The sequence below is a fragment of the Pantherophis guttatus genome, chromosome 2, assembly GCF_059756535.1.
Source record: "Pantherophis guttatus breed Tessera chromosome 2, ASM5975653v1, whole genome shotgun sequence".
In the NCBI taxonomy this organism is placed as follows: domain Eukaryota; kingdom Metazoa; phylum Chordata; class Lepidosauria; order Squamata; family Colubridae; genus Pantherophis; species Pantherophis guttatus.
The window spans coordinates 198,208,540-198,219,807 of NC_142064.1; the positions used below are offsets into that span (position 1 = coordinate 198,208,540).

General features: G+C 37.8%; 1 protein-coding gene across 2 annotated transcripts; it reads right to left on the bottom strand.

Annotated features, from left to right (window-relative positions):
- Positions 1 to 68: 68 nt before the first annotated feature.
- Positions 69 to 10,449, bottom strand: RBM22 (RNA binding motif protein 22). 2 transcript variants are annotated; one of them, XM_034402308.3, is made up of 11 exons: positions 10,288 to 10,449; positions 9,714 to 9,767; positions 9,143 to 9,172; positions 8,193 to 8,325; positions 5,849 to 5,949; positions 5,509 to 5,681; positions 4,554 to 4,754; positions 3,653 to 3,817; positions 3,421 to 3,509; positions 2,196 to 2,330; positions 69 to 1,004 (listed from the first exon to the last, which is right to left on the bottom strand). In XM_034402308.3, exons 1-11 carry the CDS (start codon positions 10,339 to 10,341, stop codon positions 874 to 876), a joined length of 1,266 nt encoding a protein of 421 aa, XP_034258199.1. In that variant the 5' UTR covers positions 10,342 to 10,449; the 3' UTR covers positions 69 to 873. The 2 variants fall into 2 exon arrangements, with proteins under 2 accessions (XP_034258199.1, XP_087743631.1); XM_087887505.1 differs by lacking the exon at positions 10,288 to 10,449 and adding an exon at positions 9,949 to 10,269.
- Positions 10,450 to 11,268: the final 819 nt, after the last annotated feature.

Below are 11,268 nucleotides of genomic sequence, written 5' to 3' on the forward strand. Positions count from 1 at the left end.
ACATCACTGAGAAAACCAATCAGGAATAGTTTTTTTTTTTTTTTAAAATAATGAACCTTGAGAATAGGTAAAAAATATGATTTTCTTTACTAAGACACATTACAGACCAAGGGCAAAGAAAGATGGTACAAAGTAAATAATGAAACAAATCTAAAACCACCATCAGTAATCAAACATTTGAATCAGGAATAAACCAGACAAGTTATAGTAACAAATGAAGGCCATGGAACTTTTACTCCGGGTCGCTCCCTCTGTAACAGAGGATTAGCAAGCATGCAGAACTGCTGTCTCAACATTTCGATAACATGTATTACAGCCAAAGATCATGAATGACAGAAACAGCTTTGATACAAAGTGGCACACCATCTGCATGATCTTGATGGGAGTCTGCTGGGACCTTCTACGTTATGCCAGTCCAGCTCAGGGCAAGGAGGAATCCGAATCTAATTTCAACAGTGATAGAGTAACTGAGCTGTGAAGGTGTGTCCAAGACCTGAGCAGGTTTGGGTCAGTTCCACTGTTGACTGACTGGCAATCAGCAGACTTAAAAGTAACAATAAGCCAAAAAGACTTATCAGGGGTGTGCAAAATGGAATACATGTACGGTGTTTGTAACTCTAGCAAAATTGTTTTTTTTTTAAAAAAAATCATAGCTATGCTTCTTTTTTTTCTTTTTTTAAACACCCTTTTCTCCCCCCGGTTAAGAATTCTGGTTATTATACAAAGGATCTGTTTTTGTTGCTGTGAAACACAATAATAAGATTAAATCTGTGCTGGGTGCACAGAAAAAAGGGAGATTTATTGTAACTGCATGTGATATGCTACAAATTTAAATGTCTTGTCAAAAGAAAAATAAGAAAGGAGTCAGCGGGGTTAGGGGTTGTTGTGTTTTCCTGCATGTGCACCCATTCTTTGTGGATCTTGAGAAGGATAATGTATGGGGCCTGGAGCCCTCATGAAAGGAGGTGGAGGTCCCATTGCATGAAACATGTGTGGCCCAAAACCTGCAGGATAAAAAAAAAAAAAAAAAAAGATTATCTATGGACGATTCATTTCCCATGTAAAAGCAAGATTTTTACAAATAAAGGCAAGACTTAACAGCTCCTCTGGAATGTACTGGAATGATTGGATTCTGAGCCTTAATATTTTTTATTTACCAGCTATCGTTAATTAGCTGCATTTTTACTTATAGTTTTATCATTATTTCAAGTGTACTTACCTGATGAGTTTTGCATGGTTTATAATTCACAAATTCAAAACAAAATTCATTTCAAAACAAAAGCATCACAAATGTATTTTTTTAAAAAGAATTATGGTGGCAATTATATACCGGTACTCCTCGGCTTACAACCACAATTGAGCCCCAAATATCTGTTGTTAAGCACGACATTTGTTAAGTGAGTTTTGCCCCATTTTATGACCTTTCTTGCCATAGTTAAGTGAAGCACTGCAGTTTTTAAGTTAGCAACATGTTTGTTAAGTGAATCCAGCTTCCCCACTGACTTTGCTTGTCAGAAGGTCGCAAAAGGTGATGACACGACCCCGGATCTTGCAACCATCATAAATATGCATCAGTTGCCAAGCATCTGAATTTTGATCATGTGACCATGGGGATGCTGCAACTTCATAACTGCGAAAAATAGTCACAAATCACTTTTTTCAGTGCTGTTTTAAGTTTGAACAGTCCCTAAATGAGTCTTTGCCCTGAGTCTTTGGAGAGGGGAGGCATATAAATTGAATTAATTAAATTAAATTAAATTAAAAGGACTATCTGTATAGATTTATATAGTAGTCTGAAAACCGTCTAGGACAGTGGTTCTCAACCTGTGGGTCATGACCAAACACATATTTTCAATGGCTTTAGGAATAATTTTATGGTTGGGGGTCACCACAACATGAGGAACTGTATTAAAGGGTCGCGGTGTTAGGAAGGTTGAGAACCACTGGTCTAGGAAAATATATAATTTAGATGGCTTATTTCCTTATACCCTGAGATTTGTTTTGAAAAGTTGTTTTCTTCTGGAAATGAAGAAAGTAAAAACTTGCTGAAATAACAAAGAGTTTTTAAGTGATAATACTGTCCCACACTCTTCAGCAATTTCTGAAGATGTTCAGACAACAGAATATACTATTCTATTCGTTTTAAAGAACAGTAATCAAGCATCTGCTTCTCCAGGATCAGAATTAATAATTACCTGGTGGTGGCGGCGGCGCAATGCCAGGTGGTGGCGGAAGGGCAATGTTTACAACAGCTGGAGGGCCACTGGGAGATAGATTGAAATAGTTTGCAGAAGCTGCTTCCTCTTCTGCTGCAGGAGGAGGTGGAAGAGCTGCAGGGCATAACATTTCAGTTAGTTGTAAAACTTTCCAATGACCATAGTACCCACCTGTCTGAACAGATTAGATCAAGAAAGCATCACTTTAACCTGTTTTCACAACAGTGTCTTCATTCCACTAGAAGAGAATAGCTGTAGCTCAGGGTTGAACTGTGGAATTATTGCTAGTCTCTGAGCCTTGGCTGTTTGCAGATGTTTCAATACCCTACTACCCTAAGAGCCGCGGTGGCGGAATGGTTAGAATGCAGTACTGCAGGCTACTTCTGTTGACTGCTGTCTGACTGCAATTTAGCAGTTTGAATCTCACCAGGCTCAAGGTTGACTCAGCCTTCCATCCTTCCGAGGTCGGTAAAATGAAGACCCAGATTGTTGGGGGCAATATACTGACTCTGTAAACCGCTTAGAGAGGGCTGTAAAGCACTGTGAAGCAGTATATAAGTCTAAGTGCTATTGCTATTGCTACTATGTAGCATCATCAATGTGACTAATGTGGGGTTTCCTATCTGTTTATAGGTAGTTTGCCCTGCCAGCAAACCTCACTCACAGCAATGATGCTATTTTGTTGTGTAAGCAAATATCTGCTAACAAACAACGAAGCTCAGGGGGGAATCAAGAATCTCACAACATCTTCATTATTTACTAGGGATTCAACATGGGTTGGGAGATGGGAGAGGCAGTGTGCTGTAGCCGTACAGTCACTCTCTCATCCCAGATTACTTCACAGACCTGTTGTTATGGAAAACCCTATGTGGAATAAACAACCTATATCTCTTGAAAGATTTCAGTAGCACTAAAATAAATAAAAATATTGAGGTATCAAAAGCACTTGAATATGACCCTAGCTCTTTATCCTTCCAAGAACTAAATTAATAGGCTTCAAATAACAATCCAGGCCTTCATTCACAGACTTGTTCTAATTCTTTATTCAATTGCCAATCAAACAAAACTCAAGACGTTCTACTTGTTTCATTCCCTTTTGGGGACATAAATGCTTTCCAAGGTTAGATCAAGAAAACCAAATATCTCTGTATTTTCCCTTTGCTAAGGCTGTCATAACAGCTTTGGCAGAAGAGAACTGCCTTACCTCCAGGTAGACCAGGAACTGGTTCCAGTTTTAGACCAGATTCTGTAGTCCCTTCTCGTTCCTTCTCTTTCCCCCTGGCTGCTTGAGACCTGAAATCCAAGAAAAGATGCTATAATTATCATCAATTGGTAAATTATAAGTAATTAACTTCAAAGTTAACAACTGTACTGGATGAAAGAGTGGAAGAAAAATGTGTATTGCTTTCACTCTTTTTTCCTGACCACTTACTCACCTGCCCCACTTCACATTAAGCCTGCGGCCATTCACAATGAGTTTGTTGAAGGATTTTTCTGCTGCTACTTCTGCAGCTTGTCGAGTAGCAAATTGGATAAATGCACACTGCTGCCTCTGGACCACTGTTATTGTCCGGATCTCACCAAACTGATAGAAGTGATTCCTGAAGAGGAAACATTCTGATACTGTAATACAGGGTCTCTCACACACACACCTATGTCACACAAAACTGAATTGATTTTTATAGCCAGTAAAGAAAGTCTGCCTCTAAATAGTTCAACAATTAGTTATATATATATATAAAATGCTATTTAAAATGCTAAAAAAAAAATCAATCTAAAATAATTTGTTACTATATATATAAAACATAAAGTAACAGATTAATAAAATTAAATATTAATAATATTTCACTCTGATGACTCAAGAATACTTTATAATTTGCTAATATTGCCAAAGAATCATTAGTAAACAGAATAGTAAGATGCTGTTAAAACTTTAACCTCTATCTTACTTAAAGCCTTCATTTGGCATCCCTTCTCATTGCCACTGTTGGCTTGTATTATTTTGGAGCAACAAGACACATAAACATGATAAACATCTTCTCAAAAAACAATGTTCTAGGATGATTCGAAGATGGGCCAGTTTATTACATGGAAAAAGTCAAGGATGGGATATAGTGTTTCTTCCCTCAGTTCAAGCATGAGAACGCCATAAAAAAATAATAGATGTCAAATGCACATGAAAGCTAAAAATGAAGCCTTGAGAAGCAAATTATGGATGCTGATATCTATTGCTTTCCATACATTTTTGACCAAATCTGGAAGAATCACTTATGATTGACAATCTCAAAAAAACAGTTATAACGCTGACAAGAAATGAAGCAAACAATAGAGACATACCTAAGATCAGACTCAGTGATAGTATCGCCTAGACCACCGACGTACAGGGTTGTAATGGTCTTGTCATCAGGGGGGTCTAGTCGAGGCATTGTAGAAGCTCGCTTGAGAAGCTTGTCAGCCACAGGATCATTTATACCATAGTAGCGATCTTTAATGTTCTGATCTGCAAGAGGATCATCCGGATCTGTAGGCTTTTCATGTCTAAAGGGTCAGAACCAATATTGTACGATATGTGGTTAAAGATTGTTAAATTCATTTGATTCAGAGCCTTCTAAACCGTTGCACTAATTTGGCAACATAACATCCAGAGAACTTAAAAGGAAGCTAGGTGATTAATTATATAATATGCAAATATTGGAAATTTTATAATATGCAATTATTGGATATTTTTCAAAATCACCATTGCTACAATTTCAAGAGCTTCTCAGTCATCAGAGTTAATTACTTAGTAAGCATTATCTAAAGATTACAATTATTGTCTCAGCAGGAGTAGCATGAAACCCACTGAATGATTATGATGTTGCCATAGAAGCAAGGAAACCCAGATTCTATTAGACCCTTAGTCCACAGTCACTTTTGCAATAGATTGTTGTGAATGAAAATTAAAAGGAAATATTCCCTTGAGCTGCTAAATGAATAGAATAGAAACCCAATAAACAATGTTTCCATTTTGATATTTCTGCATTTGTTGATGCAAATGCATTATTTTCTTTCAGGTAACTGCCTGAACTTTTGAAACCTTCCTTTTTTTTTTTTTTAATTTGATTTATATGCCGCCCTTCTCCGAAGACTCAGGGCGGCTTACAATGTGCTCAGCTATATTTCTGTTCGTCCTTCCTCATCCATCCATCCATCCATCCATCCATCCATCCATCCATCCATTCATCCAATTTTGCCACCCACTTGTCAGCAACTTAAAACTGTAAAATTAATAAATTTCTGCACTAAGTTGTACCTGTAAGGGCACTCTTCTCCCCTTTTACATTCTCCTTTAACCCAGAATGAACAAATATGAGGGCGATTGCGCTTGTAATAAGGGGTGGTCCGTGCCAATTTTAGCAGCATGTCACTGGTAGATGTTGCCTTTCCAAGAGCACCAACAGGTCGAGTGCCATCTGAATTCATGATCTAGAAAAGCAGACAGATAGGGGTGGTTATTTATTTTAGTCAGTTTACATGCCACCCCTCTCATGGTTCGAGGAGCGTACAGTATATAGTAATACCAAGGTGGTTCCTGTCCAAATATTGGGCTCATTTAATTTACTACTCCACCAAAAAGAATATCATTTCTTCACCTCTCTTTCCATATTTTGAGTGTAATATTCTTTATTAACATCAGACTTGGGCATATCATCTTTAAGTGAGAGTCCAGCATCACGAACCTGAATAGGTAAACCTAATATTGAGGAACAAAACACACAATTGATACAAAGCGAAAACAAAAGGAATTTTTCCAAATAATAAATTACCTCTTTCATCATGACACTATTCATTCTCTAATCTATTTTATCTAATAATCAGACACCATAAATCATAATTATATAATCTGTACATTTACATATTACACTCATTCTTTTTCTATTTCAAATTTCAATAAAAGTTTATACATTTTGGTAATTACATGTTCATCGTTAGTACAAAATTCTATTTCAAAATCAGTCCTACAATATTCAATACCATGAACTTTTTTACGTACTTTAAATCCTTCTGATAAATGTAAATAAGAGAATCACTGGCAACTAGATCCATCTGCCACCAACTGTTTCCTTTTATTTTATTTTGTTTTTGGATACAATTTTGGATAATTTAGCCATTTGTGTTTGCCTCTAATTTCTTATCTATGTTTCTTGTGCTGAGAGCCACAAAGGTGTTTTCTGACACAACCTGGATTTGTATCTATCCCATATTATCAATATGGCCTATCTAACATACTTTTTACATTAATGTTGATTATACTGTATCACAAATATCCGTGGCACTCAAATCTCAGGTAGGTCCTGTAGAAATCTACACTATTAACATTGTAAGAGGTCTTCATTTAATGCCCACACATTCAGCAACCAAACTTACGATGCAGAATGAGCATAGTTACAACTGGACCTTATATTAACAACTATTGTAGAATCTCTATAGTTACATGATTGCGATTCCTAAGCATCGGGAATTTGGCAGAAAATTGGAAGTTGCACACATGGGACCCTCACTTAAGGATGATCCTCATTTAACAACAGCACTGCACTGCTGGAACTGCTGTCACTAAGCAGCACAGTTTTTCAACTTCCAATCGTGCTGCTTAACAATAGAATTTCTGGTCCCAATTAGCATTGTTAAATGAGGGATATCTATATTTGGATAACAGCCATCACATGAATTTCCTTCATCCGTTTTTTACAAAATTATTTCTCCCCTCTGAGACATTGAGATTTTATTCCATGTGGCTATATTCCAGTTCTCTTAACTCATGTTCAGCTACGTAACATCATATTGGGGCTGTGCAGCACTTCAAGTTCAAAGATTAAAAAGATGCTAAATATAGGTACAGTAATACAGGTAGTCCTCGATTTACAACAGTTCACTTAGTGATCAAAGTTACAATAGTACTGAAAAAAATTACTTATGACCATTTTTCACACTTATGACTGTTGCAGCATCCCCGTGATCATGTGATTTACATTCGGTTGCTTGACAATGGACTCACATTTATGATGGTTGCAGTGTCCTGGGGTCATGTGATCACCTTTTGCAACCTTCTGACAAGCAAAATCAATGGGGAAGCCAGATTCACTTAACAACCGTATTACTAATTTAACAACTGCAGTGTTTCACTTAAAGAATGTGGCAAGAAAAGTTGTAACATGGGGCAAAACTCATTTAATGAATTTCTCACTTAGCAACATAAATTTGGGGCTCAATTGTGGTTGTAAGTTGAGGACCAACTGTACATCATTCTGAAACACATATAATATCTACGGTATTAAGACAGAAATGCCTTAAGTTGTAATAACCATTTAAAAAATGATCAAGCTTTGGAGCAGATACGAATACTGTACAAAGTAACCTTGAGCAAACTGGGGAAAAACAAAACTGATTTATCCAATCTACAATTACTACTCACACAGATGTCCCTAAAAATATTCAACCTAAACCATTTTCTTACAGGACTTCAAAACTAATTGCAATACCTCAAAGAGAAAAAGACTAGAGAGACCAGGATATTAAAAGAACTGTATGTGAAGATTAATTACATATTTTTCTGGACTCTCCACCATTTATTAGTGAGATGAAGTAGGGAGAAAAACATTAAAACTACTGTTTCTGATTTCAGTCAGAGTTTCGAGTATTGATTTATTCAAAACAGTGGAATATGGATTGACTTTACCTAGTAATTTATATGACAAACCCTTCTTTATTTTCACTATTAAGTACTATCAGTAATATCTGCCATTTCAAGAAAGGGAATGCCAGACTCATTTCTCCAAACTGATAAATTAATGCTATTTATGTCATCGTTTTTCATCTTGCAGAACTTCAGGTATGCAGATTCTGATCTCCAGTAACAGCAGCTCATTGTTAGTGCACTGGAATGATAATGTGCTAATTTTGTATTCATTGATTTAATGTAAAATGATAACTACAAACCATATTCCAAGTCAAGAAGGCAAGTCTGACAAACATTCTTCAGCTTGCTGCATGTTTGGCACACTTCAGTCTTCTTAAAACGCATACGAACACCAGGGCACCAACGAAAAACTGTGAACGGCCTGGCACAGATCTGAAACAATTATTACATTAATGTACATCATCCTAACCAAAATCCATTTTAATGCATTTTTATTTAAAATATTTATATCATGCCTATACTCTATGCGATTTTAGCTGGCTGACATATTGCACATCCAAATAAATTTCTATATTAAGTCAGTCTCTCAATTTAGGCATGCACACATTTTCCATTATTAATGGGATATACTGTGGTTTGAAAGATCTGTTTTGAGAGATTCAGTCTTACTTGTTGAAATAAATAAGAGATAGTATCACATTTCCTAAAAAGAACATATCATACTATTCAAAGATTGAGAGTTTCTGGATACGTTGCTCTGGTTTTTTTTTTATCACATACACATTCCACATTTCATAAGTATCCTTATGATTGAAATCAGGGATGTCAAACTCACGGACCGCGGGCCGGACGCATCATGCGCTGGCCACGGCCACCCCCATTTTAGGGAAGGGGGAAAAGTTGCAATACATCATGCGATGACATGTTGCGAGTTTGACACCCCTGATTTAAATGCTGACCTTTAGAACCAAGATACTTAAGTTTAAAGAAAAACAGCTAATTTATGTTTTGATAATAACACTGACAAACTGGATTTACACATCCAAATTAAGTTATAAGTATGTAAGTTATACTTAGGATTCACATAATATTCTAAGTTCCAGCAAATAATGTTAGTTTAAGATGATGGCCAAGTTTATACAATTTCCTAAGTAACAGCAAAATTACTGCAATTCACGGAACACAAGCTACTTCTTGTGTGCCATTCTTTACAATTATGTAAGTTTTTTTTTTCAAATGGAAAACCTACCTTGCATTCTTTTCCATATTTTTCTTTGGTCTAAAATACAGGAAGGAAGGAAGGTATTACAATAGATAATTATCCCAAGACAATATATTTCAAAAATCAAGATTTGTTTTTTCATCACTATCCAAGAAGTTCGTTTGTATTTTGTACATGCCTTCCATCTGTCAGATGGAAGAACAGAAGACAATGCATACCAGTCTCCAATCACTACTAAAATCAAAACAATAACATGCAAGAAATCGTCATTCTTCATCTTCCAAAAGAGTCTAGATATCAAAGTCCTATCAGAAATCTATTCCTTGATCTCCAAGAAATTTTACATCATCTTCAAAGTTAGAGCTTGCTTTTAATATACCAAAAAGGATACATATATACACAAATAAATCTCTTCATTAATGTACTTGAAAAATTCATGCACGGTGAGTATATAGATCATTTGCCAGGCTAAACATGAAGAACTATGAAATGAAGTTCTAGTTTCCTTTAATCTTGCCTTTATGCACCCAGCTAAGTTAACATTTTCCTTTTACCTTTATTATGTGTTTTAAGTATCATTCCCTCACAAACAACATACCATTCGGATATAGGGGTTTTCTCCAAGGCAGGTCTGGCACAAAATAGGGAAATCCTAAGAGAGAAAAAAAAGTGTAATTATTCCAAGACCAAGATAAAAGCACACCTCATCACTACCCTGTTGTACACCAAAAGGGGCTGTAGATGAAAAAAGAAAAAGAAAATGACACAACTCTTCCAATCACACATGGTTGAAGAGCTACAGGATCTCAAGGAACTAAGTGCTCTAAGCTTGCCTAAATTAAGCGAAAGGGAAGGAAGCCACACACGATTCATTCCTCCGGGGAAACTGATCAAGGTACGGGATAGGCCCGGTCCCTCCGTGTGACCCGGGGAGGAAGGTAGCCTTGCTCCGGAGACCTCGGCTTCTCTATCCCTGCCGCAAGGAAGCTCAGAGCAGGCAGCAGCAGCAGCACCGGCCTCGGCACGCTTTCCAACATCCCTTCTCGAGCAAACGGATCGAAGCCTCTTCGGCCACGAAGCAGGACGATTGTCAACGGACCGGCCGATTCAGAGCCGCCCTCTCCCCTCCTACCAAAGCCAAGGCACCCAAACCCAAAGGACAACATGGTTACCGCATCCTCCCAGTTCTGCCGATTGTACGTGTTGGATCCCAGAGACGTCGCCATTTTATTGTGCTTAAAGTATTATTAAAAAAAAAAAAAAAAAGAGCAGGCCGGGAAGTAGACGCTCTGCACTCCGGAAGTACCTTTCCATAGTCCAGATTCTTGACCAATGGCTGTAAGGGGCGGGTTTATTTATTTTTTTTCATGCCCTATTAGATGGGGTCGCTCGCTTTTGATCGGTTGAAGCGGAAGCGCCTCCCCTGGGCTTGTCACCAGACCTGACCTCCAAGCGCGGGCTGACTTAACGGCTAACGTGGGCGAAGCGGAGGCGACTTCCACTAACTATAGTACTTAGTTGCAGGCTTCTGCTTTTAAGACGGGGGGGGGGGAGAATCGCAATGGGCACTTAAGAGAAAATAACCGGTGCATTTTTTCAGCACCATTGACAACCCCTAGACAGCCAAGCTGTCTCAGGAATTCTGGGAGTTGAAGTCCACAGGTTGTAAAAGGGCCACAGTTGCCCACCCCTGCTCTAGATCGTTAGGATACTCATAGGTACAGCATCGTATTTCAGGGCGAATCACAACTCGGCTTCAACGCACCGCCTACTCCGCAGGTATTACTTAAAACTCAGCTGCTATCTAGAACAGGGGTCTCCAACCTTGGCAACTTTAAGCCTGGCGGACTTCAACTCCCAGAATTCCCCAACCAGGTATTCTGGGAGTTGAAGTCCACCAGGCTTAAAGTTGATAAGGTTGGAGACCCCTGATCTAGCAGACTCACTGAGTAAAGTGGATCTTGCTTCCGAATATATTTATACGATGGATCTATTATGCATACTTTTCTGAACGTGAAACTCCAGAAAAAGCACACTTAAGTCTTTTTCGTTTTAACCCTCCCCACCAAATAATAAAGGCATTTTACTATAAGGTGGGCAGACCTATAAATTGTTTGAATACTACTAGTACGCTAATAACCATTGCTTGTTTT

Coding starts and splice junctions, on each gene's coding strand:
- RBM22 (XM_034402308.3), bottom strand. CDS start 10,341: ATGGCGACGTCTCTGGGATCCAACACGTACAATCGGCAGAACTGGGAG. Junction 4,755..5,508: donor GGAGAAGAGTGCCCTTACAG/GTACAACTTAGT, acceptor CTGACCCTTTAG/ACATGAAAAGCCTACAGATC. Junction 1,005..2,195: donor TGCGCCGCCGCCACCACCAG/GTAATTATTAAT, acceptor TTTATCCTGCAG/GTTTTGGGCCACACATGTTT.